Here is a 19,959-nt window from a genome sequence, read left to right on the forward strand (position 1 = left end):
AAAATTGATAAATGTATTGGGATAATGTATACCCTCAAGACACTGTCGATGCAATCCTAATTTAAAATAATATATAGTGAATTAGCTATAGGATTTCATATCGTTTGCAGTAATAATAATGATTACACATTTTATACCCTTCCTTGGCCATCACTCTACCACATACTCATTGCCTGACAGGTGAATAAAAACCGCTTAGTAATAATAATAATAATTATAAACACGTATATTGTTGTATTGTTACATGCGGGTATCCCGTATTCCTCGGTAGCCTTTAATACATTGTATTAAAAAAAAATATAAATTTAAATTTAAAAAAAATTACCAACACGCCTATTATAATATTATATTGTAAACAATGTCATATAACGTCGTGGCAGCAGTAAAGGTGGGATCACGCGGCGCGTTGCCAAGCGAGACTATCGCGACAGGACCCACGGTGGAACGACATGCGGGGCTGCGCGGACCACCCTTCCAGTCACCACACACCACCGACAAAAACACCACCACCCCTAACCAATCTATACCCACACCGGGCGCGTATTATAAGCACACATATTATACAGACTGTAAAATTAGTCGTCCGGGCGGGGCGGTGAACACTAAACACCACAAACATCACATCCGTCGCCTCTGGCAAGTGTCCTCACACGCACACGCATGCTGCAAGTGAGTATCGTTTTGAACTCGGATTTAATATACACATATCGAGAGCAGACTGCACGCCGACTGGCTATTATATAGATTTAATGACGTTCGCAGGAAATCACGGATCGGACGATATATTTTTATCGTGCGAGTGTGCGCAAAACAATATTAGATAATATAATATGTATAATAGAGGTAATACAACCGCGGCGACGATGACGAAGTTTTTCCCGTTTGTCGGGTTCGAGAACTGGGAATTAAAAAAAAGAAAAAAAAACCGTATGCCTATTTCAAACGAACGACGCTGCGAGAGGTCCATCGGCCACCCTCCCCTCTCCCCAACCACATACACACACACACGCGCGCGAACGCAGGCAAAAAACAGCCGCAGATGTCGGCCAATTAAAACGCGCGTATTGTTCGGAATTCATCGTCGTTGTCCAATTAGACAATTTATGAACCCGATACGGTCGGACGAAGAGCGCGCGTGTGCGGTTTTGTAGTTTTTTGTTCTCCCCCCCCCCCTTTCTAAAGTCTCGTATTTTATTTATTTTGTCCTACACGCGTATTTCGGGACTATACAGAAATCACTTCGGCGGCAAAATTATATTTATACGCGCATGATAATATATTATGCGATTCACAAACGGACACCACTCGCCACATACGCGCGTATAAATACCGTACGGTTTTTCGGAGACGATTTCGATGTCGAAATAGCTATAATATAGTACACTGCTGCGGCGACAGGTCCGTATACGGATGCGTGAGATACTATAGCATACTATAGCATGATACTATAGCATGAGAATAACGAGTGCTCGCATAAATCAATTTGTACACGGGCGATTCGCCGTCGTCACTTTCGTTTGGAAACGTGCCAATTAAAATTTTCCCATTGTCGCGACTGCCAGCGTAATTAAAAGCAATTATTATACACATTGGTTCAGTTGAACTATATAATGTGTATAATAATTTATTGTATAATATTATTATACACCATACCCTATCGGCCATCGCGATTCATATAAATATCGGTATATTCGCGATCGTTATAACTCCATTTTACCTTCGATATACAATCTTATAATATCATAGAAAATTCAAACAACATTCTCTTCATATTTTTTGGACTCGATCGTTTAACGCACCATACTCTTAACCAGACACTCCGACATCTACCACGTCATCCTCCACTGTTTACTGCCAATGACTTTTTATTTGGTTCTGCTGCCTCTGAATCCCTTTTTTAGTAAATGGCCTCTATGCCCCCCCTAAACGCAGCGCCTGCAGCTTTTTACGCACTCCTTCCACCTTAACAGTTGTCTTCCAAGAGGTCTCCTCTCTACTGGGGTTTCCTAAATTTCTTTTCTTATCATCGAATCACGCTTCCTCCAGGCATATGCCTCCTGTCCAAACCAATCTCCTTTTTAAATTAATTTCAGTATAGGTACTATAGCTGGTGACGCTGAAAAAGGGATTTCAACATTGTCAAAACAACATTACAGACCATCATAATAGTATTGTATTTTACAAAACGAATTACATGCACTACATAATTATAATATTATATTATTAAGCTCGGGCGTGGATTTTAAACACAATACTCGCGTACTGTTTATTACTTCTCGTATACGATTTATTTCACGATTGCGTTCGTATTTCGAGATTAAAATTATTTAAAAAGTATATAACACGTCATCGTCAAAGGAAACTCACGCAGCAGCTGTCGTCATTCACACGCTTCGGTAAAATATTAACAATTTATATGTATTCGCATCAGTGTTACAAAAAGCAGTGAGAGTGTTTAAACGAAATATATTTTTATCGATATCATTTTCACCAGAATATTAATATAATAATTAATAGTATAATTCCATATGTATCGATAAGGAATACCTTACATTGCTTACAACAAAATATATTAACAATACATTATATGAGGTATCTTATATTATATCACTATAAATCATAATTTATAATATTTTATAATAGTATATAATTGTAATTTATAATATCGTTTCACGTTTGTAGTTTGGAATGTTTTGTGACAGCAGCGATCGGCTTTTTATTTAAAATCTTTTAGAAAGTGTTATTCGTTATTTTTTCCGACTCTACACAGTTTGAGTGTATAAAAACGACGACCCGTCAAAAAGCTTTTCCGACAGTGAAAACTGCAGCGATCTGTTTCCGGCGGCTGACTCAAATAATATAATGTACACTTAGATTATAATAATGTGTATAGACGTATAGTATAAAAGTATAATAATTGCTGAACGCGAGAAGAAAAAAACGCGGTACAGCGGGCACGCGGCGTTATTTTTAATTTAAAGGGGACGACGGCCATCGTCGTCGGCTCCTGACACAAACGACTGCGCTGCGGCGCTCGTTAAAAACACGTCATTTTAAAAGTATAATAATATAAATAACGAAACGTCACAGTTTAGTTTTTTCGATTTGTCGGATTTTTCTGTTGGCATATCTCGCCATTTCGGTCTCGATTTAAGTCGCCGTCGCGGCCAATAATTGTGTGAAAAACAACAGAAAATCGTGGTTGGCACACCCTCGCGATGTTTTACACAATATTTTGTGTGGGTGTAGGTATTATAAGTGAAAATACATTTATTTTGATGTATGATTTCTGTAGGGCAGTCCGAGATGTCGAGCGTCTGCAGTTTAGATTATATTTGTTATATTTTCGTTTGACAGACGTAGATGGAGAAATATGCTCATTTTGTTTGCTGTTATAGAATATATTATTTATCAATCGAGTTGCAGTGCTTTAAAAAGCAATGTTTTTAAATATCGAAAATATAGGAAATTGTGTGTGCGGCAAACGGCAAACGTTATAACAATCACGTTGCAAAGACCTATACGGAAGTAGGAGGTTGGGTAAATTATATATATATATATTGACCACCGTGTGGCACCGTATATCAAATAAATCTCGTCCAATATACATGATATCTGTAAAAAAAAATGTTGTAAGTAATTAAATTTGGAACCTCTATAAGAACACGAGGGGACACCCTCGATCCTTCCTCCTCTCCACGCCACCATCCTTAGCATGTGGCTCTATAATCTAAGTATAATCATTATTATTATTATGCGCACAAGGTGCACACGGACGAGTGTAGGACGACGACGGACAGAAACGTTTGGCAACAGGTACATAATAATTTAATATAAGCGATGCGAGTGTGCAGTGTGACGGCGGCGGCGGTGTTTATGAACTCGAAAATTGTTTACTCGTCGTTTCGCGCGCGCGGTAAACGTGCCAAAAATAACAATAAATTGTAATCGCCCGAGAGACAGAAGTTGATTACGTCGACGAAATAACGAAAATTAAATAAATAAATAAATAAATAAAGAACACATGTTTCGGAAAACGTCCGTCTTGATGTATTTGCAGCCAGTATAACATTATTACTATTATTATTATTACATTACCCACCGTAGTTCGTGTGTGTGAGTGCGTTATCGAATGAGCAAAAGGCAGACGACAGTGTAATACAAACGAACATGATAATAATAAGTAGATACGTATATATTATCATAATATGATATTACACACGCGTACACGCGTTGAATCTAATTACGCGCATAAATATATTATATACAGTTGAGGTATTCGGCGTACGAGATCAGACTCGACAAACGTTTTGACGAAACATATAATAGATAATATTATATAAAATAAATGGTACCTAGGTACCAAAAGAGCGACACTTAATCATGGTTTCTAGTGTTTCCACACACACAATGTATTAATTATTATACGCGTTGTAACCTGGTCCAGTTGACGACAACCGGGCGATAATTGCAGAAATCACCGATTTTATTTTCACCATAGTACTTTCGGAGAGCCTCTTTAGAAATTCAGGAACTTGTCGGAGGCCATCGAAATCGAATGTTTTATCCAAAGAAAGTAAATGCAAAATCAAAATATGAAAACCCCAATTTACCATCAAACAAATAATTAAAACAATACATTTCGCTTGTCCGGCGGGCCGGATAACGTTCTTCCACGCGGGGGCCCTCCATTTGATAACCCCTGGTTTATTAGTTCCCGGTTGATTTCACGAGTAGACACAAAATAGTGGGAAGTTTTTATTAGTGGACGTCTTACAACTGTCGGAGGACATAAAAAAATTGAACCCATTACACAATGATGGATACACAATTTTAAGGACAAATCGTTCGGGCACCGTATGATAATTTATAATATTATATAAACGGTGCTGTAGAGGCCAGTTTTTGTGAATGAACATCTTAAATATCGCCTACGCCGAAGGTTTAAAATTGTATAATAATTTAATCGTATTAATTTTGTTTATCTATATATTATTGTGTCTTGCTGTATTATTAATAAAATAATATAGTTTGTTGATATTATAGTTGTCGGTTAAAATAAAAAATACACAAAGCGATAGACTGCTGCACCGAAACGCCCGCCGTCATTATTGTACGAGTATACTGCAGCGCGCTAATTGAAAGCGACGACGAGCAGTTAAAAAATCGTTAACGCGTCGCGGTGTTGAAGATTAAAATTTACTCACGGTCGAGTGTATAATTAGTCGTTATTTGCTGTATACTATATTATTATTATTATTAGTATACCGCACGACGACGAATTGGCGAAAAATCGTAATGGAGTTTTCGCTGCGTGACGAGAGACATTATTAAAATAATACCGCAGCATTATAAACGTTTTGATGTATTCTTAATTGCGACGAGCCGTTTGTAAATCGAGCGGCGAAAGAAAAATTATTAATTCTAACCGAAAATTTTTAAATGTCGCGTGGTGTCAAGCGTATAATTTAATAGTATTATGTTATTTTATGTGTTCGATGTGTAATTACGCGGAATCAGTTTTGAAATACATTTTATTCATTTACTGTCACGCACGCATTCAACAAGTGGAACTCGATCAAAGACCGCTTCGGCTTCTGCTGCGGCGTAATATCATATTATTATAATTCTAACAAACTTTTTTGAGTAATTAACAAAAAATAAAAACTGGCGATAAATTAGTGTGAAATTAACGTCTTAAAATATAAATTTTTATGTGTCACTCTGTAGCAGCAGCAGCAGTGACGACACTAAAATATAATAATATAGCACAATGACTAATTAGCCTGCACATGTTTGCAAATGTACGTGTGGTATTTATTTATTTTTTTTTAATTCGGTGGCCATAAATCACGAAAACGAGAAGATATAGTTATACTGGTGTAGTGGTATATATTCGTTCGTGAAGCTGTTTTCGTTGCCCGTTATTATTATTTGTTTTATATGGCTTTATGGGTTATTTAGGATGCGTTCGATTCGAACACAGTATAGAGTTTTGCTACAAACTTTTTCCCCGGACGATTGTAAAACATTCCAATCAGCATTTGAACATTTTTTTTCGAGAAAGAGAGAAAAACTTTTTTACACTTTATATTATTATAGTATACAACGTCTTTTCAAAAGATTTTGGCCAGAGGGCAATATAATAAGGTTCTCATTGCGTAATAACTAATAAGTATATTGAAATTAACTAGTTAGCCCGAAGCTCCGTAAAACTCGAATTTAAACGTTGAAAAATAAACGTATTAAAAAAGTAAAACGTAAACAAGTATATAAATAATACGCAACTATACATATTTAATTTCATGGTTTTGTAAAAAAATTTTCATTGACATAATATTATATAATAATAAGATACAAAGTTAAAAAAATTCGTCGGAGCGAAATAACTCGTATATCATTAATATGTGATGTATAAAAATTCACATGCGTACGTCATAATAATTATTTTCGCGTGTCTGCTCGCTCGCTCATAATAATATATACCCATTAAACACATCGTTTAATTGTGTCAAACCAAGCGAAGTGCTCAACAACATAGTTTCTCGAATAGTTTATTATACAAATTCAAATTTAACTTTAAGTCGCATTTAAATATTTAATAATATAATACACTTACTGCGCATATTATTATTATTATTATTATTATTATTATTTGGGTCACCCTAACACGAGTCGATCCCAGACAAAAATCTCTGTTGCAGTCTAGACGTCCAATGAATACAATATTAACTGTCACAAATATAGATGCATAGCATACGAATAATGATATATAAGTAGGTAGTATATAGACATCGTAAACCACATACACACACGGAAAAAAAATTCACCAAAGTGCAGCCTATAAAATATATAATTTACAATATATACATACTCAGCACGTGAGTATATGACGTTCGTCTATATTACAGGATGGTATCTTGTATTAGCGTTTTCCGCACATTGATAACCCGTTGAAACGGTTAAACACATCGTTACGTATCTAAAGTACCAAGAGGGGGTACTCTATAGTAGATTATACTGAAAGCACCCCCCTGCAGTCACCGCACCACACACTTAATAATCAACTATTTATTTGAATTTATATTTATTTTGTTGTTGCACCGTAATTCAATATTGTTTGGACATGTCTTGTTGTTGCACCAATCTATGCTGGTTTTGGTCAAAACATGGACATGTCTCGTTGTTGTCCCAGGGTCTTCATATTATAATAACCAATAAATAAGGGTAAAAACTGGGAAGACGCTGTATAATGCGCCTATAGACGCTATATGTTTTTAATACACTCCACTACAGACACCTCATCCATGTGATCACCTCTTTAGGATGAGAATTTAAGAAAATCCTTTCTTAGTGCGCCTATGTCTACATAATAATAACTAATAAGTATATTACCTCAAAATCTCAAGTGAATCGGTTCGGTAGTTTCGGCTCCTCTGTATCATATCTCAAAATGTATTATAATACAGTATTCATTGAGCCAATAATATTATTTTTTAAATTTTTAACCATGCGCATCATCAATCAAATTTCACAAAATCCGTCCTTCTAGTTCACTCATCTGGCCTTACATATGGTGCCATGACTGCAATTCTAAGTCCATACAGCTATACCTATACATCATAGTTTTTGCTGTGATCACAGTCAGTCAGAACTTTTCCTCTTATCTATAGTATATACAGGTAAAAGTATATTTCCAATACTCAGAATTCGAACTTGCACAGTTGTACTGCACATAACATGAACAAAAAATAAGGACACGCGAGTGAGCAAAAAACGGTGCGGTCGTTGAGGCCTGTGAGATGTGCGCACATACGGCTGCGGTATACTGCTGGCGCTTTTCGCTTATTTAATTTTAACCGACGTAATCGCCGCGTTTAAGAAATCCGTCAACGCGATCACACCCGCAGCATCGGACGAATAAAGCCACTCGGTATCTAATGTTACAATAACAACACGTATATAATATTATGTACGTGTTCATTTATAGATATATTATGCTATAGCCGCTGCATACGCTGTTCGACGGCTGTCTAAAGATAAATCCGTCGTGTGTTTGCTTTGGCCCGAACGGCAATCGACCTAGCTCGTACCCCGGTGTACCCGTATATAATACGCGCGCATAATATCGTATAATGTTATGTATACCGCGAAAAAGAGGGACGGACGGACAAACAGGCGGAGACGCGGAAACACGCACAATATAATATAAAAGTTACGTCTGTAGGTATAATATATGTATAACACAATTTTTTGGTTATATTTTATACACATATTATATTATTATAATTTATAGTTTTGAACTTTTGGAAACGATAAATATTGAGGAATATAAAGCTCCACCGTCCATGGTTATCTGACGAAATATTTATTTGAGTTCGGTTCTGCGCGTTCCGGATTGATCTAGGACTGGTAAAAAATTGGAGGGGCTAAAATACTAATTGTATTGTTTGCTTAAACACTATCGGCTAAAACCTAAAATACAATCAGCTGAAATATTTGTTGGCTAAAGTATGGTTCTGCTAATATAGAAGTCTGATTAACAATTTTTGGGCTGTAATATTGATCGGACGCATTATTTACAGGTTTTTTATGCGCCCTAAAAAATTGTCTAACTATACAAGAATATGTATTCGTAAATAAAAAAATTAAAAAATTATAAATATCAGTAGTAATCGAAAATAAAAGCTACAATTTTTATAACGTTGGCAAGGAAATATTATACATCGCAAAAATATTTTTACTAGAAAATAAAATGCCAAACTCTTTACGTGATGTCTTATGCAGGGTTCTAAAGCTAATAAGCTGTCTCGTATCAAATATTGTATAGGTATAGGTGCATGAAATATGTTGTATGATGTAATACCCAAACGTGCTTTACTGTTATCTTCCAAAGAATATATTATAATATGACCAAACAAAAACGTCGTATATGTGCAGGGAGCCACTGGGAGTACCCGCGTTTGGAATATTTGGATAAGTTAAATAAAAATATACAATTGGATTAATTTTGGGGAACCGTTTATTCTAAACCTATACTTGTGAGCACCAAAATTATAATATTTCGAACAACAAGTAAATAATAGACGTTTCGTCTTATATCGCGTGGGCCGAGGCGACATTTTCTTGGTATGTTAATGATTATGCATTTTTTAAATTAAATAAATTTACTAAAACTAATAAGCGTACCACACGGAAGTACCTATACTTCACTGTCAGAAATTAAACTAAAGGTAACGTGTTGTAAAGACAAATATCAACTGCGTAGGTATAATATTTTTAACGACAGTTATTCCAATTCCTACACATTTATAATATACCTAGATAATATGTCGTATGTAGTCAATCTAGTGTACAGTGTACTATAGATCTGAAACGCGTATTATTGTGGTATTGACAACGGCCAAATCGAACATATTATTACATTTTAATCAATGCAAATGTTTTGTATATTAGGTCAATAAACTCAAACGCGTGCGTTACGGCCGGAATTATACGCATAGGCTGGTGTTTTTTTTTTTTTTTTACGGGACGAGAAGACAACAACTAAAAGGTGTGGCGCACGAAATAAATGCGTCGTTTGACGTACAATATAGGAACCAGCTATAATATTATACAGCATAATAATGTGTTTATATTATAAATTATAATAAAAAAATTAATCGCACAGTATACCTACCAACTATACCTACACGCGTGACATCCGAAAGAGATTTATTTATTAATTAGACTCGACTCCGCGGGATCTCGTGACACGCACACGACCGCGTCGACTAAAAATAGAAGAGAAATATTGAATAATATAATAATATTTTTAATTATTATAGTCACTGAAACAGCAGCGGACGAGAACGTTAAATACGTTTCCCCGTCGAAATAGAGGGGGAAAACGCGCGTTAAAAATACGATACGTGATTCGAGTGTCATATTATTAAACCGTTTGCTGGCGACGTGTGTGATATAATAATTATTAAAATACAAAAATGTATTGATGTATTGTTTAATATTATAGTGATACTGCCAATACTATAAAATATGATAGTAACCCGACCAAACCGTGGGCATCCGGACCGTCGAGTCGAGTCGATTGTTAATTTATTAATTTTTCGGGAAACCCCTGCGAAAATGTCCTCGGCGATATTACGATATTTTTATTTGTCTCTGCAGGCGATTCGTCTGGAAGAGAACGCGAAAAAAACCGTTCCCAGGGCTATACAGGCGTATATATTATTTGTTGTTTTCGTTGTTATATAAGCTGTATAAACAACAATCGACGTTGTCGTAAGAATTTATTCGAAAATATTGTATTTAAGTCAATAACGTCCTAAAATGGTATAGGTTTTATTTTAATTCTCTCTTCAATTGTATAAAGTTTATACGCGCATTATCTTGTCTAAGACTTACCCAATCGGTAGGTAGATACTCGAAAATATCTTTGAAATCATATCATATTATCTGTATTGATACCTATGTATAATATTATACGTGCGTCGATTATGAATACGATACTTTAATACGTCGTCACCCGACGCCTGTAGAAAATCTACCTCATATAGTCAGATCTAGCTATAATAGTCAAAATTCATAATAATATGAATGAGTCCACACTCCACACTAGGAAAATTCATTACCAGAGAAAAACCGATGCGACACTTTTAAAAGTTGTATTTTAACATAATATATACGTCGTATAAGACGCGTTTATTTATAGATACAACACGGCAGAGATCAATACCGAACGGTGCGTTATCAAATTATACAAAGAACAGCATTATCCTAATATTTTATATATAAATACTTTAATAATAATTTTATTTGTAAGCCACTATTACATACTTAATATACGTCTTATATTTCCTCAAGACAATAATATCGATTATCGAAGCCCTACGACGATAAAATATGACATTTGCCCGTGATGCTGTGAACGAATGCCTAAACAGCGTGATTGTTTTTAAATTATTATGATTGTATTGCTGTGGCATTCAATTATACAGTTTTTTTCATTTTTCCTAGCAACGACGCTGATTTTTTGGATAAAAACGCGTCGTAAAAATATAATCTTAGCGGTGACGAAACGACGCGAAACACATGCACACACCCCACCACCATTTCGGTTTAATAACACGCTCATATAATATTTAAGTTATAACAAACGGTTTGCGCTCAATCAAAAACCTCGTGCGTGCTATTACACAATAATAATAATAATAATGCGATGAAGAAATGTTATTGGCGCAGAGCCAAGCAATTAGTCATTTTTTAACGTTCAATTTATTTCAAACGGTTTTGACTATATATAGTTTGAACTACTTATATAGGTACAATACCGCTGTGCACACAAAAAGAATGACGATAATATTATACGATACGATTAAGTGATAAGACGTATTTAATAATATTGTTATGCCAACATCGCATATTATATTATGTATTACAAATTACAATAAAACGTCGCTGATAATTATAATAAGGACCGATTGAGAAATCGTTATCGTGTGAAAAAACTATTGTTTTATGAACGTGTATAATATTATAGATAGTTCATCGGTCTGTCTGTATGTCGTGCGCGGCTACCGAATTACGACTCGCGCCACCTCCTCTGCAGTACAGCAATGCACTAACAATAATCATAATATAAATTGTATTATTACAGCAGCAGCTCACCACGGCGCGTTTATTGCGTTATTTATTTATCGTTTATCATTATTTGAAAACAAAACGATTTTCGATTAAGTCTACTATAATACAGCAAACAAACAACACACGACCGTCGTCGCCGATATAATAATATAATGTAAGACAGAACGGGGACGACGATAATAAGAGTATAATAACAATAATAACGAGAGCGGCGGCGGCGTCGGCGGTAATGAAGATTTATGGACAAGTGTCGTGACCCGCAACCGCGCCACTATTAAATGGAAGTTATTTTACGGCCGCCGACCATTACCAACCGCTCTCCTCGGGATAATAATAATTGTAATTATAATAATAACGATTATTGCGATGATAATTATTTTTAGTTGTTGTTTACCTGTGTCTCGGTGACGCCCAACATTTTCGCCATTTCGGATCGCTCGGACGACGAGAGGTACTTTTTCAGCTCGAACTGCCTCTCCAGCTCGAATATCTGCCGACCGGTGAACGTGGTCCGAGCCTTCTTCCGCTTCCGGTCACCGCAACCGTCGGACGAGTGTCCGCCGTCGCTCTCCCCGGCCTGCTGACCGGCCGGCGAACCGGAAGAAGAGCTCACCAGCAGACCCGGCGACGACGACGGCGGCACATCCTTCCGCGACTTCTTCCGCACCGGTGGCGGAGCGACCGTCGCCGTGACCGTGGCCGTGGCCGCTACCATTGTCGTTGCCGTGGCCACGGTCGCCGCGGCCGTCATGACATTATTGTGCGTGGTAGTCGGCAACGACTGAAGGTGATGATGCTGCTGCTGCTGATGGTGATAATGATTAAGGTGCTGTTGATGGTGATGCTGTTGTAGGAGATGACTGCCGTTGTTGTTGATGTTGTGGTTGTTGTTGTTGTTCAGCAACACTGCAGTCGTGGGTATTACGTCTGCTGCAATCATAACATACAATATAGGTAATCGTTTTTATATTTTATACGGAAAAAAAATGGTCAGACATTTAGTGATTTAAATACATGAATTATATTGGGTATCTAAAGACATACAAAGTAAATAAAAACTGCCTTCACTCGGTGTTATTATTAACTTAGATTTAATTTAAAATTCATGCATTTCAATATATTATAAATACCACTCGTTTAATTTTTTCATTATATACGGGTCAACGTAATATAATCTAACTTAATTATTTACTTTATATTATAAGTAATAAAAATAAAGCAAAACAAATTAATCAAGATGAAGTATGATACATTTCACAAACTAGTTTTTCATAGTCAAATTGTATCTATTTGAATATCGATGTAACGCGCATCTTCTTAATCCTAGTATTTACAAATTGGATGAGTATTTATTTATAATTATTGAAAGTCATAAATTTTGAATGATAGATGTAAATCATAGTTTATCATTGAGTTTTTTTGTCGACATTATCCAGGAAAAGCAGCCCCACCGATCATATAAGGTCGCATTATAAGACTATTGACTATTTTATTATCATTGTGACCCGCGGCGGCACGGCGTCATAGCTATTGCACTGTCTTAAGAGGATGTCAGCGCACTATTCGTTTTTTCTCTCTGGCCCACGCGCAACATAGACAAAACGCATTTACGCAAAATCATTTTTTCTATGCGTTCAAGCAATCTTAGAGTAAAGTCACCTATTACAAAAAAGATAGAGAATAATATTTTTTAGGGTATGACCTATCGATTTTATATTTTATTATTATTTGACTTTTGTATTCGACTTTCAAAATAAATAAAAAAATTTCGTAAATTTAAATGATGTTTAAATTGTTTTGAGACAATATTTAGACAAATCGATATGTCATTCCCTCAAAAGTATTATTCTCTATCTTTTTTGTCATGGGTGACTTTAGTCTAACATTAGTTAAACACATAGAAAAAATGATTTTGCGCAAATGCATTTTGTGTACATTGCGCGTGAGCCAGAGAGAGAAAACAAATAGTGCGCTGACAGCCTCTTAAGGAGTTACTGATAAATCATATGCTTTTTATAAAAGTATATAGATAAAAATGACATGTTGTATGATATCTACGAGTTGGTATCATATTTTAATTAGGTACCTATAAGAGTTTTGAGGTGATGATGAAATTGATTGTTGCTTCGATCGAACGCGCGAGAGTTGAAAGCTGAAGATATTTAGTCCGGAATGTTATATTTTATTTTTAAGAACGTGCGGTATTCAGTTATAATATGTTTTACTTTAAGGTGAACTTTGCATGAAAGACACATTATGTGTTCTTATTGTTATCATTTACTGCAGTGTGTCGTGTACTCGTGTGTGAGATGGGTATAGCCGATACGTAACCTCATTATTACTACTTCAAGTTTCCTTGGAATCTCTTAGGGATATATCCATTGTGTTGCGTCTTGTTTTATTTGATTTAGTTGTTTTGTGCGGGGAGTTCCAATCAACTTGCCACTTCGATTTAAGAGTTGCATTTTGATCTTATTATGGAGTACATATTATGCTGATTTTGGATAGTATTGAACTTTGTGATGTTAAAGGTAACGCTTTATAGCGCTTTTTGCTGCTAGGTATTTTTTTTTTCATTTCCCTCGATGGTATACTCTGCGCTATTCGATGTGCAATTCTGCATGCAGATTTATTTGAATCTCTTTATATATATGTTATGCTGTGCATCCGATTTTGTACTTGTATAATATTAAACAGTAAACTTCCCTATATACGGAAATCTCCTCACAATGGAAAACAGTAACAGTCCTGTATATAACCCATATCCCGTATATTTTAGGTTCCCTTTAACGGAAACTCCTTTTCGGCGGAGTTCAGTTGGTACCGAGCGATTCAGTTATAAGTAGGTTTTACTGTATCTGAAGAACATGCATATTATTATGTTGTATTGTTGGGATGTCAATTTGTCGTGTTTATTTAGTTATAACGCTGACGGTCTGCAGAGAATATGGCATTGCATTTGGAAGATGTAGTTTATGAATTAAATGGATAGCTCTTATGGTGTCACGCGACCGATTCCGCGGTATAAATGGTGCACTTATATAGTTATGGAGTGTATACGCTCAATGTTTTCTATAATACCGCTGCTGCGCCTACCACTTGTTGGTTTTGTAATGAAGGTATTTTCATTATTTTTTTAAAATTATATGTCAGACATTTTGTTTATATAAGTTGAGGGATTTGTTGATTTTTTTAACGAGGTAAACTCTGTGTATTTATAATGGCGAATGGTATCCAAAGGGGTCTTTTTGTGGGTATGCATTGCTGGAATTATGTCTGAGATCTTAAGTTATTTTCATGAAGTACAGCGCATATTGGGAGTGAAATAAAATTGAGATCCGATGATGAGATTGCTAACTTTAACTTTTGGTCGAGAGCAAGTTAAAGCTTTTTATTTCTAAAGGAGAGGTATAGTTGTTATTGTCTTTATTTAATACTTTTTACAATTATTGTTTAGTTGTCGGAATAAACATTTTTTCGCGTAATATAATAATTTATATCTTTAGTTAATGCCGACAATCTAAAATAATGTATTATACCCACTACAAATAATGATGGAAAAAAAGTTCGTTACATTGTTGAAGTTTTTGTATAATTTATATTACTTTTTTAATTAAAAAATAATATATTTATAGGCGCTGGTTAGCAATTAAATAATTTCAAGCAAAACAGTTTAATTTGCCAGTGTCCACAAGTCACAGAAACGTACTTTTTGAAGCACTGCACATGGCACTGGTATTATTATAATATTATCATTTATCACTATAATTACTATAATAATAATATAATATAAATGTCTATATGGTATTTTGTTATATATTATAGCACGATGTATAAACATTTTTAAATTTAGAACGAATCTTATTTATTTTAACTTAGGATACTTGGATATTTTATTAGTTGGAAAGTATATAAAGGTTTGTAAGAGATAGCTATTTTTAAACTGTTGTGTCGCTCTTGCTAAACGCTATACTATACCGAAACAAAAAAATACAATTAATAGTTACTAGGTATTACATTCCTTTAAACGAAAAAAACTAATAAGTAGTACGCCAACTCTAACCACTGTTATTTTTCTTTTCGTACTTTAGAGTTATATACTTTTATATAGTAAAAAAGCACGCATAACCGCGGTTAATTATAGGTATTTATCGACCGCGGAAGTGCAAGTGCAAGCATATTTTGTGTGGCCCATTTAGAATATTATTTTTAATTATCAGTTTGGTAGGTGTTATCAATAATACACTTAAACATAGTTGGACCATAGATACAATATGTCAATAGATTAAATCATAATAATGTACTACTCAATTTAAAATTGAATTTACCTATTTCACAAAATTGGTCCTAATTGGGGTATGTTGTACCCCTAACGGCAAACACCTACGGTAGTTTTAGCAATGCAGGGTACCTACGCATATTTGTTTGGGCTATTGACTATTGTAAATTGTAATACGCGTTATATATTTTTATATCAACGGTCTTTACATATATAATATCATAATACCATAATACCATTATACCTACATAACATGATTTTCAAATGTTTGTTAGTATTATATTCCTACATTGCTTTTAAAACGCTCATTTAGAAATAAATGGCAAGTATAACGTTTCGTAATATTATTTTTGTGCACAACAAGATGTATTTTTTTAAACTGTTATTATTACTTCGAAAGTATATGTTACAACATGGTAAATTAAAAAAGAAAAATGTTTTTCTTTAAAAATTTTAGATTTCTATTTGTGGTTAAGCTATTCAACTTATATATATATATATGAACGGTTTGTCTGTGTCGGACTGGCTTTTAAATATATATGCCTACATATATATATATATTATATATATATTTGAGCGAATACATTTTATTAGTTTTGGGCTTGTGACAAAGTTACACATGGCGCGGAGGGCTTAAATCAAAGAAACATCAACGCCGTATACTCTATTATATGCTTATTTCAGATAAGGTCAAACATTCTTGGTCTACCGACACACGAGTGGTAAAAAATATATACATCGATGTAAAATGTTCGTATAATATAATAATATAATAATAATCGTCTGCAAACGAACGGCTGTGAGTGTGACGCCGTTCTGACGACGCTCATTATAATATATAAATTATATAATATACGACAAAAACACTTATGTTTTACTGGGTTCCACAGACTTCCGTTACATAGACTTCAACACGGATCCTTAAATATTTAACAGACCCTTTTAGACATCAATTAGTAACCAGGAATCGGTCCATTAGTGATTAATCGGGTCCGTTTAATGTATGCAATTTTGATTTAACCAAGCAACATTTATTATATTATTATGTTTTATGACATATTATAGTAGTTTTACTATACAACTGCTTACAAATTATCCGATGTAAAAAAAATAAATACTAAGTAGGTTATAAATTATAATCAATTTACACGCCAAGACATAATTATCAACTATTTTTTATTTAATTACTAACGAGACTGAAGCCCATAAATTAGATGCAAATCTTTTTTACTTGTATACATATAGGTAGTAACTCGTCGCAATAGAGTTCTGAGTGAATATAAACACAAAAAATATATTTAAACTATTAAACTACTTACCTATTTAGTAGGTACCTACATGTTGTGTAATTTAAAATATATTCGGTGAAGGGGAACCTGTGGTACCTACTTGATTCATTTGTCCTTTAAAATTATTGACTAACCTCATAAAACAAAATATATATTATATAATATTCCACATTGTAAATATATATATGATTATTTTCATTTTCATTATCAAGCCCTCCGCCTCCCTTTCTTTGCAGTCTTCTTACGGATCTTTAAAAAAAAACGGCTAATCCCCCCTCCCCCAAAACCAAATGAAAATTCCTGAGCACGCCTCTGTATAAACGCCCATTGTTAGGTGGTTAAAAATGCAATAAACGCAATGTTAATGCGCTCGAACACAATTCTATGTAGCCTATAGTACCTATTAATACAATATAATAATAATATATTATAACAAGCGGCCGGCGCTCACTATTTTATTCGTATACATACTTAACGCGCCCGTTACATATAATAAAAATACAAAAATAAACTTTCGGCCGAAATGTGTAGCTTACGAAATACTATCGTTATAGAAGCACTATTATTATAATATGTATCATTGTCTCGTACGGACGTGCGCATATAACTTTTATAAGCGGCGTGTAAACGGTTTTTCTCGCGAGTTGCAGAGCAGCTGTTATATTAATATATGAAACGCAAAATATATAATATATTAGTTTATCACTCGCCGTGAAAATGTGTTTTTCGGTCAAGTGGCGTTTAATTAATAATTATGTCCCGTGGCATCGGGCCAAGTCCTTTTTCACGTTCAATATGTGTGTTCACACACGCGCACGCACGTGAAGAAAAAAACCTAAAACCCCTATTATATACACAACCCATATGCCGACCGAAAGCAAATGTTTGGCATCGTTAACTACAACAATGTTTTCGGGTGCTATTCGATAATGACGATCGCCAAACCGTTCGTGTTAGTGCTCATTCATTGAATAATCACACACACACGAATCGTATATAATAATAGTATAATAGTGTATGGTGTATATTATAATAATATGAGAGCGGTCGAGTATAATGAAACGAAGAGGAGGTCGCAGTTAAAATAACACTCAGCTTTTTACTATCGTTAAGTATATAATAATGATATTATGCAGCAGGGTATCTATGATTTTTATTTTCCGTTATTATATTTTATGTGTGCGGCTTTTCACTCGTACACATTATTATTTACACCATCACTTGGTATTCATTTCTGTGGCCAAATTTCGGTTAACATCAGACGCGAAAACGTTGAGTGAATAATAAACAAAATTTATTGTATGAGAGCTCAAGAGCTGCAGTGAACGAACATCTCTCCATTTACGTATAATAATATGATATAAGCGGCGCTAACGAAGAACGAATTCATATTATTGTATAGGTATTATACAATATATTACTGTAACCCCCTCCCCCCCCCCCCAATTTTTTTTAGCTTGTTTTATATTATATTATAGATATGTTTGATAAAAATTAAAAGTTGACGCTGTCGAAGTTAACCATTTTGATGGGGTCGGATTTAGGAAATATTGTACATCCATTGTTAGTACTATATATATGCGAGTAGTGACTGATCATTAGTGTGTACGAGTTCCCCGAACGCTTTATGTAATTTAAGATAAACGACGGCTAAGATTCATGAGCCCCTGCAGTAAAGTACATACGCGCAGTCACGTCAGTATATTTTGTGATAAAAAAATGTTCAACTTGCATGTGCTACAAAACTCCCAAAAAGTGGTAGACAAATTCACCCAGTACTAAAAGCCCTTTTGGCTATTTTAATTTTGAAAACATATATTTGAATTCCTTAATCTCTTTCCTTGATTATGTAGGAAATGGATTTATGATCTGTAGTATTGTTTAATTAGTATTATAGTACCAGAGTAATTTTTTTTTTCAAAATTCACTTTTACTTTTGAATTACTAAAAAAAAAAATTGCTTCCAACCAAACACACAAAAAGCGAAGAAATTGTTATGTTTTTTTCGAAATTAAAATTGGATTTCTGGAAGAATATCTTTTTCCGCTTATTGATCTAATTGCACAAAAAACTACCAGCTTTCAACAGACCTAATACAGTCTTGTATTTTCGTTAGTAAATTTTAATAATATTCGAACCAAAAATGGAATGTTTTGTTTACGACACATTTTGATATAATGATAATAATATTGATGAATACATTAACCTATGGTTTACAATAATATCAATGCATTGTTATATTAAAATGTAGCCAATGTAGGTACCATGCGTGTTAACATAAATATAATACAGTCATAAAACGAGTTGTAGATACACTTTATGAACAAAGGGGTCATAATTAGATATTCTAGCATTTCAAAGGCTAATGAAAAAAAATTAAGTGCTCCCCAACATTTTTTTCTGGCTACGGCACTGCATAGTATTATTATTATTATTCGTTATTAATTTAAAAAAGAAGAAAAATTGTATACTATATCTACACTAGCGCGTGAATGCAAGATTATGATATCATAATCGGTTGATAAAAATATATAATTGCACGAAGAGAGCTATATAGTTGTAGGAATAGTCGAGGCTCTATGTTTCCGGTTGAAATATTATCATAATAAAATAATTATGTTAGTACAAAAATATCAAATGCATATACTATATAATAATATATGACATGAGCTATATTAAATCGATTGCATTATCATTGGATAATGGATACATTGGAGTGGGCACTGGTCAAGTCCCCTCTAAATCAAG

The 19,959-nt window shown here is 34.4% G+C and overlaps 1 protein-coding gene across 2 annotated transcripts in view; it reads right to left on the reverse strand.

Annotated features, from left to right (window-relative positions):
• Positions 1–19,959, reverse strand: part of LOC100167793 (transcription factor LBX1) — a 157,235-nt gene that overhangs the window by 104,301 nt on the left and 32,975 nt on the right. The window contains exon 2 of one of the 2 annotated variants that reach the window (XM_029486780.1): positions 12,038–12,570. In XM_029486780.1, coding sequence (XP_029342640.1) covers positions 12,038–12,570 — 533 coding nt within the window. Of the gene's footprint in view, positions 1–12,037; positions 12,574–19,959 lie in introns of both variants that reach the window. The other variant, XM_029486779.1, reaches the window with a different exon arrangement.

Source organism: Acyrthosiphon pisum, chromosome A1 (genome assembly GCF_005508785.2).
Source record: "Acyrthosiphon pisum isolate AL4f chromosome A1, pea_aphid_22Mar2018_4r6ur, whole genome shotgun sequence".
NCBI classification, from domain to species: domain Eukaryota; kingdom Metazoa; phylum Arthropoda; class Insecta; order Hemiptera; family Aphididae; genus Acyrthosiphon; species Acyrthosiphon pisum.